Source organism: Leuciscus leuciscus, assembly GCF_965113295.1.
Source record: "Leuciscus leuciscus genome assembly, contig: HAP1_SCAFFOLD_346, whole genome shotgun sequence".
NCBI classification, from domain to species: Eukaryota; Metazoa; Chordata; class Actinopteri; order Cypriniformes; family Leuciscidae; genus Leuciscus; species Leuciscus leuciscus.
Genome location: NW_028118392.1, coordinates 59,705 through 73,567, shown reverse-complemented (window position 1 = coordinate 73,567; position 13,863 = coordinate 59,705). Strand labels below are relative to the sequence as shown.

The 13,863-nt window shown below is 35.2% G+C and overlaps 1 protein-coding gene across 1 annotated transcript; it reads right to left on the bottom strand.

Moving 5' to 3' along the window:
* Nucleotides 1-4,793: 4,793 nt before the first annotated feature.
* Nucleotides 4,794-7,096, bottom strand: LOC309491547 (putative inhibitor of apoptosis; the record flags this gene model as incomplete). The annotated part of the gene is made up of 1 exon (XM_082190611.1): nt 4,794-7,096. The coding sequence occupies one exon, from the start codon at nt 7,094-7,096 to the stop codon at nt 6,116-6,118; it is 981 nt and encodes a 326-aa protein (XP_082046737.1). The 3' UTR covers nt 4,794-6,115.
* Nucleotides 7,097-13,863: the final 6,767 nt, after the last annotated feature.

The window sequence follows — 13,863 nt, the reverse complement described above, 5'->3', positions numbered from 1 at the left end:
GTTTTAGATAAACAAAATAATAAAATCACAGAGTGGTTCTCTCTTACAGCACCACCTGACGGTCTCTGACTCCTAGGGTTTATTCAGCGATCAGAATGAGACATTGTGTTAGGGCTAAAATTATTTCAAAGTTTAAATGATATCTTTATAATTTTTTTTTATATATATATTTTTAATTAAATTTAATACATTATTAAAAGTCGTAATAATGTTTTAATAAACAATTTTATTAAAGTCTTAATAAAAAAGTCTCTCAAACAGGGGCCCCCGCTCGTGTCTGTCAGCACGTGCTCGTCTATCTATCTCACCAGTAAAGGAGCCACGCGCGTGTCTGTGTGTCTATGCGCGCGTCCTCTACATCCTGACACCCCCCTCCTGCTCCTCCGCATTCCATAGGTAACAGTGAATTTATAAAAGTATATAATGAAATGCTTATAAAATAAATATCTTATTGATCCAATTGTTTTAGATAAACAAAAGAATAAAAATCATATTACATAAAACATTCCGTTCTTTATAAATTAAAATAATTATATTGCTAATTTAACTAAAGTTGAAAAACATTCTGTTCTTTAAAAGTAAATAAATAAATTGCTTATAATATAATATAAAATCACAGAGTGGTTCTCTCTCTCTCTCTCTCTCTCTCTCTCTCTCTCTCTCTCTCTCTCTCTCTCTCTCTCTCTCTCAGCTCCGTCTGTCGTTCTTTGACTCAGAGGGGCCTCTGTGCATCATGTCAGAGCGTACGTAATGTTAGTCTGCTAACGCATTTCCAGAGACAAAGTTTTGTTCATACTAAATTTATTTCAAAATATAATCCTAAAAATCTTTAAAGTTTGAATACATACGCATCTTCTATTTATCTTTTAAAAGATTACTCTAATGATTTTGTTTAACGGTAACCTAAAGTATCATTGTTATTAAACAATGTCTGTTCAAAAAACTTTAGATGGTTGAAAAACTGTACTTAGTCAATCATAATTGTTTGTCCATGCGGGGGTTTCTATTTTTATGTTGGGGGCTTTCAATAGAATCCATAGAATATTGCATATTCTATCCCGTACACCTAAACACGACCATCGCAGAAAACTATAAAATAAATAATTTAATATAATTTCTAAGCTGTGTTGTGTGCGCACACACGCGGTTCTAAAAAATCTCTATTTTAAATTAAATTATTAATAAATATATAACCAATGAATAATAACATATGTTACTAAAATGTATTTAAAAAATGTAAACAAAGTTTTAGCTAAATAAATATATAAATAAAAACACCTTACATTTCCAGAGAGGCGAAGTAGTTCTTTATGCAACGATAAAAAACAATCCAAAAAGCAAATAGTTGACCAGATGAGCCTCGGGGGGACAATGTCACAGTAAATCTAGTCTGCGTTCCAGAGTACATCCAGAGTTTTATACTAAATTCATTTAAAAGCATAACCTTATAAATGAGATATTTTAAAATTAAAAGACTGTTTAAATCAAATCTTTAAAGTTTTATTAAAATCATATCTTCTATTTATCTTCTTAGAAGACCTCTTTTTACTAAACGGCGTCTGTTCAAAAACTTTAGATTTAAATAAAAGCAAAAATTATGCTTAGATCTTATTTATACAAAAATATTTCAAACAGTATTTTTGTCCATACAACATGAAACATGTTGTCAAAGTTTGTCACAATGTTTTTGTTGTTGTTGTTGTTGTTATGTTGTTTTAAGAAATCCAAGGACTCCACGTTGCTCTTATTTAGACTTAGTTTGTATCATTTGGAAAATCACCACACAATTTCAGAGACGCGATGTGTGATAAGTAAAGTTTGTCTTGAGCGAATATTTAATTTTACTCGTCTTAATTCAAAGTATAAGTATAAGATCGTATAAGATCATTTTTACTTGTATCTCCCGAACTATCCTTAATCAGTGTGGAAACACACAAGGTGAAACCCTTTACTGAGAATATACTATCGGTTATCTACTCAAAATATATGTAGAAGTTTAAATCCGGTGTTTAAAATCTGTCTGGTGGTCGCATGAACAGACTTTGGGTAGAGCTATAGCAGGAAGCATGCCCTTTGACCTCCTCAATTGTGGAGATTTTTTTTTTTTTTTGTTAAAGACCCTACTACAAGTTAGTTCTCCCAAAATAATTTCTCCCATCTAGCGGTGAAATTGTATTCTGCATTTAAACAAATAGTGCTCTCTAGCGCCTCGCTTTTTGCAACTGCGTGTTGCAACTGCGGTAGCCGTTATGTGTCAAGAATCTATGACAACATGTCTTCCAATAGCACTTCATCGAGTTTAATTGTACATGTTCTACTGTTATGCTGCCAATATAATGATTTACACAAGCAAGCAATGAAAAAAGCTTGTAATTTAGACCGTAACTTTGACTCACCCGTCGAGAAGAAAGCAGACAACTTCCCTTTCAAAGTCTTTCTCCTTCATTAGCTCTTTCCACCTGGGAGAAGCTATCCCGATATTTATATACATCCCGATAAATTACATTTTTGCTTTTTGGCCACGAGGATTCCTTCTCCTGTGGCTCGGCATAAGTATGATCCAGCATTATATTGTACCGTGCAGTGCCTCCCATATGGTCTAGCGGTTAGGATTCCTGGTTTTCATCCAGGCTGCCCGGGTTCAACTCCCGGTATGGAAAGTCAATTTTTTTTACATTGTCAACAAAATTCAAGTTATTCAATAATCATTTTTAGTAATTTATAGGCTTAGAGGCCTACACGAACTGCAGAAACAAGCAGAAGATATGTAAAAACTCATAAATGCTGTTTCAGTACTGAAACATTTTCACAAATACAATTATATAGAATTCAGAAAATTTCACTATGGAATATTTACTTTATCATAATTTCAATTTTAGTACATCATCATTTAAACTTTTCATCTCATAATTATGACGCATAGTCAATTTTAATGTAAACTTTTTGTTATAATTATTACTAAATTCAGAATTACAATTTTTGTCAGTTTTAATGTAACACTATTTTGATGGTCCTTTTGAATGTGCTGATGACTATACTAGTGTTGATGATGAAACGTGTTGAGTTAGGCTAGCGCTTTTCGTCCCTCTCTGGTATTATAGTGTTTCAAGATGGCGGAACGACACGGAAGCCTCCTTGGACTTACCCGCCCCATGTAAATAAAGATAAGAAATGTTTCGCTTACGAGGATAAGTCAGATCATTGGCAGAGGTCATTTTACACCCATGAGGACATATTTTATGAATACAGACAATGATTTTAGCTAATAAAATAAAAAATTTAAACGAGCGAATCTACACATGAGAGGCCTTCAGAAGTCATAACTTCAGGGGTCAACGGCTTAGGCCCATTGGTTTAGGTATTTGTAAAAATCAAATACTGTATTACACTTTTCAAAGTTACAATAAAAAGACCTGTTGTGTTCTGACACAAGGCCATTAACTTGTTTTTATAAATGTATTTTGCTTATTTCTACAAATATCAACCTGAAAAATGAAAAAAAATGAAAAAAAAGAAAGTGTTTTAAAATACAACTAAACCATGATAATGTTTAGTTTAGATGTTGATGACTAAGCTTCTGGCATATAGTGCGACCACGCAACAAGAAATCTAATATTGGTGTAATCTTTGCGAGGTCTCACTCACGACGCACAACTTTGTAAATAAAATAAAATAAAATATTATGGAAGTCATTGTACTGTAATTTAACCATATTTTATTGATTAATATTATGGCTTCATGTTGATTTAAAGTTTTTAATTGTTATTAACTAATACCTTTATCTTTTAACATCCGGCACAAAATGAAAGAGATGTATTATTAAAAAAAAAAAAAGAAAAAAAAAAGGAATGTTCACAATCACTATGTGTCAAAAACAGTATGTGTGTAAATAGTTGTGCAAAGTTCCACACCCTATGGACTAACTTTAAAAAACAAAACAAAAATACACATAAATAAATATATATAACTTACACAAATAATTTCTTATTTGTTTGTAAAAGCAACTGTTTCTTAAATTATCAGACACTCACCGCACCGATGTTAACATCACCATATATTGTGTTTTCTACCATGATTGTAGTAACTATTGTCCCACCATTCTTCTGGGCAATTGTTAAGTTAAGCTGATTAGGGTTCTGAATTAATGGCTGTCCGAATGATGTAGAAATATTATGCTGGCGTCGTTGTGGAAGGTTGTTAGGCTGTTGAACGTCACCATCTGTTAAAAAATGAGCAATTAAATACACAACCAAAACCATGTAAACATTATAGTAAAGCTAATTGAAGATTGAGAAACATATTGACTACTAACAAAGTAAATTATACATCTTTCCTACGTTTGATATTCTTTTTTCAGATTTTTTTCACTATGGACTTGATCCTTTTTAATGCTGTTTTCTCTCCATATTTATTCTGTAGTTCCTCTACTGTGTCTTCCAACTTCCCTGTTGTTCTTCTCCAGCTGTGCTAACCAAAGACAAACAGTTAGAAGAATAAAATGTATGTACAATAGCAAAAATAAAGTTGGTCATTAGTTGTTAGGGTTAGATACACCTGTAGACACATTCATACACCCGTTCGCCTGGTTTCATTTAGCATACACCAGAGTTCAAACATTCACTTTTTCAAAGGCCGAAAGATTGCGCGGTCAAAATTTCTCTTTTTAACATAAGAGTTAAAAAAAGGTACATGAGTCACGACGCATTGCATTATGCACCTGACCTGCCGGCTGATGAAGTATTTATGAATTATAACAGACTGATGGGAAAAACATTATTTTGCAGTTACTTTTTTAAAATTTGTTTTATTATTCAACTATTTCTTTCTTTTTGTTAGTTTTTATTAGTTGTAATTTTATATAAACATTTAACTTTTAAAATAAAGGTTTTACAACAACATCACCATCTTCTGTTATATTTGGGCCTCCATGCTCATCTACTGTACAGTATATGATATTGGTGAAGGGGGCCCGCATGAATATATTTTTTAGGGGGCCCCCCGAATTCTCTAGCTACGGCCCTGTTCACATCGCATCGTAAGCGCATAATATCACCTGCTCAAGAACTTCTTGACGAGTTTCTTCTGTATTAAACAGCGAATCTTCTCAGTCAGATCGTCGCAAGATCTCAGGAATCCTCTCACACTGCTCGTGGTCACGCGCTCCATCGCTAACGATTCAAACTTCCATAAAGCGCGCCAAAACAGCAGCGCGGAGATGTGACGTCACGTGTCGAGCGGGCGCTCCTAAAAAGCACATCTTTGCATTTCTTCTGAAACAACAATTTTTAACATCACTAGCGCAACACTTATCGTATTGCCGGGTGTGATTGTAATGTTTTGTATGGCGTTTTCTTTACACTCTCCCCGGATATCTGTTTCCTACAGTTAGCTGTAATGTTAGTGAACTCTAGGTCTTCTCTTTGTTCATATACGACAGTATTCGCATGAATTGGCTTGATTTGATAAAATTATGTTTTAAACCATCATCTTCACTTGAGACATTTACATTATATTATATACCGTCCTATATACCGTTATACCGTCCTAGTTTTTAAATAGCGCTAAAATGTATATTTTAACCCTTTATGCGGATATGCCGCACAAGGTTCTCTGTTCTCTGGTTCTATGTTTTTAAAAATAAAGACAAGGATGCCTCTTTCTATAAGCGACCCTCAAAATCTGTGCATACAACAAAACACGTGTAGGTGTACGATGATTTATCAGAAAATTACTTTTGTTTGAAGAAAAACTTAAATCAGCTGGTGCTTGATAACTATTGAAGTTATATTGAAGTTATGAATTCGGTAATGATGCGATATTTATCACGTTTTAATTTTAACTCAATACTCAAAACATCTTGTTGGTCAAATTAACTTAAAGCCTGCGCAAAATTATTCTTAAAGCACATTAACTTAAAGCATGCGCATCCTAGCTACTTTCTAAAAGTTTGTTACAGAACTTATGGTGAACAATTCACCCATATGTTTTAAACGTGTAATGTTTAATCTGATTTTGTTACTGGATTGAGTGAAAATAATAAACTTCTCCTTTGTTTTTATTATTTATTAAGTTAAATCTAAAAACTGTTGTTACTTGGATGATAAATATCTTCGTTTTATGATAGGAAAGTACGGACAGCGCCTTTGACCAAGCCTCTACATATGGGGCACTTGCTCAGAGAAGGCGCACATTCTTTGCACACAACTAGGTGACCACAGGGGATGAAGACAATGTTCACTTCCTTATCCATGCAAACTTTGCATGTGCGCTCCTCTTGAAGTCTTCTTAACTGTTCCTCCATAGACAAGTCTGAAAGATCTTGACTCGGGGATGCTGCTTCATTTGTCTGGGTCACCAGGCCATGCTCAAATTCCATCTCTAAAGCAGACTTCACCACAGGATTGTTCTCTTGTTCTCTCACAAATTCTCTTGAGTCGCTGTCTCCATTAGTCAATAGCTGTTCAAATAGTCTTGGAAATCTTGCTTGAATCTGATGAACAAACTCTTGGCCCTTTTCTTGCAAGAGGTATTCACATCTTGGAAACCACTTGGCATGTTCTACCCATGGATCATCACCAGACTCCCAACATCCGAGTCCACCATCGCAACAAAAGCACTTCACGTCATCATTACGACCAACATAGTAAAAACCAGCCATAGCCAATTGGTCTGGTCGAACAGTTATTCTTGAGGGCCAGTAGACAAATGTGAGCAACCTTTCTTCACACTGTTGCATTGCCGATACATTGAAAAGGCTAGATAAAGGTACATTATCTGCACGGTCACCTCGAACGAAGCGGCAGTTGGGGTAATGCCTCTGGTGTTCTGATACTGCCAGATCTCCCGGTTCCCAGTTGCTAAGCTGGCCTCCACAACTGAAGCAAGCCACTCTGTCGCCCTGACCAAGGTAGTAGAAACCAGCTTTGGCAAGCTCGGCCGGAGCTACTGGTGCAAGAGTCCAATTCTGAAAGGTGTCAAGGCGTTCCTGTTCCTGACGCATGCCAGGATTGTGACAAGCCGGAGGGCGCTGGTGAGACATATCCTCAACTCCATGGGAGGAAATGGGGCTGGAGAGGGTCAGGTTGCTGAATGCCATGTTTAAGTAAACTCCTCCGTTTGGCCTGAAACGGATGCCGTGGTGGTCGATGTTACGGCTGTCACAGGGGCGGAAAGAGGATGGCTACGTTGCGAAGCGGGGGAAAAGGCACTTTTGATGAAGGCTCTGGATGAAGACATAAAAATGTGACCACTCAAGCCCTTCTCTCTGTCGGACATCCCATGACTAGTGTCTAGTCGTCCTCTCACATAATCTTATTAAACTTATTAAATACCCTCTATGATCCAGGACCCGATGCTAAGAACAAAATCTAATTTTGTTCAACACCACAAAATGTCCTTTCTTCTGTTCTGTACACAGCGGGCAAATTAGTTGTATCATTTGAAAAATCACCACACAATTTCAGGTATTCACATCTTGGAAATGGTTGCCACTTCGGGAATACAGTAATTAAAATGCAGAAAACAAATATTGGAAAATTTAATCTTTTAAATCATGTATTATTTTTAATTATTCTAAATATTATAATACTATTTTTATAAACTCAGACAATACCACAATAGTCATTTTTGTATTTTTTATTTTTATTTCAACATTATACTTTCATACATTGAAGTAGTGAAGAAAATGATAGACCGGCATTACGTACATAAAGTAAAACAACATTTACAGATGATCTAACCAGAATAGAAAATCTCTGCAGGCTATCATGTCTTGCTCTAGGATGTAGTTGACCAGAATTTCAACTATTTCACCAACGTCAGTTTTTGCATTTTTTGACACCAGTGACACACAGAGATCTGTTACAAAAGTACATATACAGAGAATTTCGTCAATTTCGAATTCGTCGCAACATGAGTGCAACACGTCCAGAACTTTTCTGAGGATTACGCCGTTCGGCTCTTTGCCGTTAAAAAACATGGGCGTTACATCAGGCCATGACTTTGTCAGGCCTCTTACGACATCCATTTCATTTTTGAGATTTGTCACACGTTTGGTATCCTGTGCACAATCGTTTTTCATATCACACGCAGCATCGATGATCCTCTGCATCAAGCCAACCATCTGGCCTCTAAAATGATCTTTAAACATAGAGTCTAGCGTAGCTCTTAAAGGACACTCTTTGCCCGTGGCGCACTCACAAGCCGGATGATACCTGTGCCCAGCATCGTCAGAACTCAACGGGGTACCGCTCTCCATCAGGTTTTGCGTCGCCATTTTTTCAGCTTTTCGTTCCTGGAATGTTCCTGGAATGTTCCTGGAATCTCCTGAGTCCTTGCGGCACAGTCGTCCAGGGTTTGTGCGTTAATGCTCGGAAGTTTTTGGGTCAGAAGCGTGACTTGTAGAAGCGTAGTTTGCGTCAGGTTCAGGCAAACAGGACTTTCAACTTTTGTTGCAGTAGCGCAGCAGTCCGCGGCTAGTAGAGCTAGAGTAGAGCTAGAGCGTGCGATGTCCTGAAATATTTATCAGGACAACAGCTCAGCCCGCCCCACTGTTGTGTAGAATGTACGGGGGGGGGGTTGGGGGGGGGGGGGTACAGGAAAGCCATAAATAACTAGTTCCTGCATCACCAACAAGTCCTACATGTCGCCAGAGAGAAGTTTATTATTTTCACTCAATCCAGTAACAAAATCAGATTAAACATTACACGTTTAAAACATATGGGTGAATTGTTCACCATAAGTTCTGTAACAAACTTTTAGAAAGTAGCTAGGATGCGCATGCTTTAAGTTAATGTGCTTTAAGAATAATTTTGCGCAGGCTTTAAGTTAATTTGACCAACAAGATGTTTTGAGTATTGAGTTAAAATTAAAACGTGATAAATATCGCATCATTACCGAATTCATAACTTCAATATAACTTCAATAGTTATCAAGCACCAGCTGATTTAAGTTTTTCTTCAAACAAAAGTAATTTTCTGATAAATCATCGTACACCTACACGTGTTTTGTTGTATGCACAGATTTTGAGGGTCGCTTATAGAAAGAGGCATCCTTGTCTTTATTTTTAAAAACATAGAACCAGAGAACAGAGAACCTTGTGCGGCATATCCGCATAAAGGGTTAAAATATACATTTTAGCGCTATTTAAAAACTAGGACGGTATAACGGTATATAGGACGGTATATAATATAATGTAAATGTCTCAAGTGAAGATGATGGTTTAAAACATAATTTTATCAAATCAAGTCAATTCATGCGAATACTGTCGTATATGAACAAAGAGAAGACCTAGAGTTCACTAACATTACAGCTAACTGTAGGAAACAGATATCCGGGGAGAGTGTAAAGAAAACGCCATACAAAACATTACAATCACACCCGGCAATACGATAAGTGTTGCGCTAGTGATGTTAAAAATTGTTGTTTCAGAAGAAATGCAAAGATGTGCTTTTTAGGAGCGCCCGCTCGACACGTGACGTCACATCTCCGCGCTGCTGTTTTGGCGCGCTTTATGGAAGTTTGAATCGTTAGCGATGGAGCGCGTGACCACGAGCAGTGTGAGAGGATTCCTGAGATCTTGCGACGATCTGACTGAGAAGATTCGCTGTTTAATACAGAAGAAACTCGTCAAGAAGTTCTTGAGCAGGTGATATTATGCGCTTACGATGCGATGTGAACAGGGCCGTAGCTAGAGAATTCGGGGGGCCCCCTAAAAAATATATTCATGCGGGCCCCCTTCACCAATATCATATACTGTACAGTAGATGAGCATGGAGGCCCAAATATAACAGAAGATGGTGATGTTGTTGTAAAACCTTTATTTTAAAAGTTAAATGTTTATATAAAATTACAACTAATAAAAACTAACAAAAAGAAAGAAATAGTTGAATAATAAAACAAATTTTAAAAAAGTAACTGCAAAATAATGTTTTTCCCATCAGTCTGTTATAATTCATAAATACTTCATCAGCCGGCAGGTCAGGTGCATAATGCAATGCGTCGTGACTCATGTACCTTTTTTTAACTCTTATGTTAAAAAGAGAAATTTTGACCGCGCAATCTTTCGGCCTTTGAAAAAGTGAATGTTTGAACTCTGGTGTATGCTAAATGAAACCAGGCGAACGGGTGTATGAATGTGTCTACAGGTGTATCTAACCCTAACAACTAATGACCAACTTTATTTTTGCTATTGTACATACATTTTATTCTTCTAACTGTTTGTCTTTGGTTAGCACAGCTGGAGAAGAACAACAGGGAAGTTGGAAGACACAGTAGAGGAACTACAGAATAAATATGGAGAGAAAACAGCATTAAAAAGGATCAAGTCCATAGTGAAAAAAATCTGAAAAAAGAATATCAAACGTAGGAAAGATGTATAATTTACTTTGTTAGTAGTCAATATGTTTCTCAATCTTCAATTAGCTTTACTATAATGTTTACATGGTTTTGGTTGTGTATTTAATTGCTCATTTTTTAACAGATGGTGACGTTCAACAGCCTAACAACCTTCCACAACGACGCCAGCATAATATTTCTACATCATTCGGACAGCCATTAATTCAGAACCCTAATCAGCTTAACTTAACAATTGCCCAGAAGAATGGTGGGACAATAGTTACTACAATCATGGTAGAAAACACAATATATGGTGATGTTAACATCGGTGCGGTGAGTGTCTGATAATTTAAGAAACAGTTGCTTTTACAAACAAATAAGAAATTATTTGTGTATGTTATATATATTTATTTATGTGTATTTTTGTTTTGTTTTTTAAAGTTAGTCCATAGGGTGTGGAACTTTGCACAACTATTTACACACATACTGTTTTTGACACATAGTGATTGTGAACATTCCTTTTTTTTTTCTTTTTTTTTTTTTAATAATACATCTCTTTCATTTTGTGCCGGATGTTAAAAGATAAAGGTATTAGTTAATAACAATTAAAAACTTTAAATCAACATGAAGCCATAATATTAATCAATAAAATATGGTTAAATTACAGTACAATGACTTCCATAATATTTTATTTTATTTTATTTACAAAGTTGTGCGTCGTGAGTGAGACCTCGCAAAGATTACACCAATATTAGATTTCTTGTTGCGTGGTCGCACTATATGCCAGAAGCTTAGTCATCAACATCTAAACTAAACATTATCATGGTTTAGTTGTATTTTAAAACACTTTCTTTTTTTTCATTTTTTTTCATTTTTCAGGTTGATATTTGTAGAAATAAGCAAAATACATTTATAAAAACAAGTTAATGGCCTTGTGTCAGAACACAACAGGTCTTTTTATTGTAACTTTGAAAAGTGTAATACAGTATTTGATTTTTACAAATACCTAAACCAATGGGCCTAAGCCGTTGACCCCTGAAGTTATGACTTCTGAAGGCCTCTCATGTGTAGATTCGCTCGTTTAAATTTTTTATTTTATTAGCTAAAATCATTGTCTGTATTCATAAAATATGTCCTCATGGGTGTAAAATGACCTCTGCCAATGATCTGACTTATCCTCGTAAGCGAAACATTTCTTATCTTTATTTACATGGGGCGGGTAAGTCCAAGGAGGCTTCCGTGTCGTTCCGCCATCTTGAAACACTATAATACCAGAGAGGGACGAAAAGCGCTAGCCTAACTCAACACGTTTCATCATCAACACTAGTATAGTCATCAGCACATTCAAAAGGACCATCAAAATAGTGTTACATTAAAACTGACAAAAATTGTAATTCTGAATTTAGTAATAATTATAACAAAAAGTTTACATTAAAATTGACTATGCGTCATAATTATGAGATGAAAAGTTTAAATGATGATGTACTAAAATTGAAATTATGATAAAGTAAATATTCCATAGTGAAATTTTCTGAATTCTATATAATTGTATTTGTGAAAATGTTTCAGTACTGAAACAGCATTTATGAGTTTTTACATATCTTCTGCTTGTTTCTGCAGTTCGTGTAGGCCTCTAAGCCTATAAATTACTAAAAATGATTATTGAATAACTTGAATTTTGTTGACAATGTAAAAAAAATTGACTTTCCATACCGGGAGTTGAACCCGGGCAGCCTGGATGAAAACCAGGAATCCTAACCGCTAGACCATATGGGAGGCACTGCACGGTACAATATAATGCTGGATCATACTTATGCCGAGCCACAGGAGAAGGAATCCTCGTGGCCAAAAAGCAAAAATGTAATTTATCGGGATGTATATAAATATCGGGATAGCTTCTCCCAGGTGGAAAGAGCTAATGAAGGAGAAAGACTTTGAAAGGGAAGTTGTCTGCTTTCTTCTCGACGGGTGAGTCAAAGTTACGGTCTAAATTACAAGCTTTTTTCATTGCTTGCTTGTGTAAATCATTATATTGGCAGCATAACAGTAGAACATGTACAATTAAACTCGATGAAGTGCTATTGGAAGACATGTTGTCATAGATTCTTGACACATAACGGCTACCGCAGTTGCAACACGCAGTTGCAAAAAGCGAGGCGCTAGAGAGCACTATTTGTTTAAATGCAGAATACAATTTCACCGCTAGATGGGAGAAATTATTTTGGGAGAACTAACTTGTAGTAGGGTCTTTAACAAAAAAAAAAAAAAATCTCCACAATTGAGGAGGTCAAAGGGCATGCTTCCTGCTATAGCTCTACCCAAAGTCTGTTCATGCGACCACCAGACAGATTTTAAACACCGGATTTAAACTTCTACATATATTTTGAGTAGATAACCGATAGTATATTCTCAGTAAAGGGTTTCACCTTGTGTGTTTCCACACTGATTAAGGATAGTTCGGGAGATACAAGTAAAAATGATCTTATACGATCTTATACTTATACTTTGAATTAAGACGAGTAAAATTAAATATTCGCTCAAGACAAACTTTACTTATCACACATCGCGTCTCTGAAATTGTGTGGTGATTTTCCAAATGATACAAACTAAGTCTAAATAAGAGCAACGTGGAGTCCTTGGATTTCTTAAAACAACATAACAACAACAACAACAACAAAAACATTGTGACAAACTTTGACAACATGTTTCATGTTGTATGGACAAAAATACTGTTTGAAATATTTTTGTATAAATAAGATCTAAGCATAATTTTTGCTTTTATTTAAATCTAAAGTTTTTGAACAGACGCCGTTTAGTAAAAAGAGGTCTTCTAAGAAGATAAATAGAAGATATGATTTTAATAAAACTTTAAAGATTTGATTTAAACAGTCTTTTAATTTTAAAATATCTCATTTATAAGGTTATGCTTTTAAATGAATTTAGTATAAAACTCTGGATGTACTCTGGAACGCAGACTAGATTTACTGTGACATTGTCCCCCCGAGGCTCATCTGGTCAACTATTTGCTTTTTGGATTGTTTTTTATCGTTGCAAAGAACTACTTCGCCTCTCTGGAAATGTAAGGTGTTTTTATTTATATATTTATTTAGCTAAAACTTTGTTTACATTTTTTAAATACATTTTAGTAACATATGTTATTATTCATTGGTTATATATTTATTAATAATTTAATTTAAAATAGAGATTTTTTAGAACCGCGTGTGTGCGCACACAACACAGCTTAGAAATTATATTAAATTATTTATTTTATAGTTTTCTGCGATGGTCGTGTTTAGGTGTACGGGATAGAATATGCAATATTCTATGGATTCTATTGAAAGCCCCCAACATAAAAATAGAAACCCCCGCATGGACAAACAATTATGATTGACTAAGTACAGTTTTTCAACCATCTAAAGTTTTTTGAACAGACATTGTTTAATAACAATGATACTTTAGGTTACCGTTAAACAAAATCATTAGAGTAATCTTTTAAAAGATAAATAGAAGATGCGTATGTATTCAAAC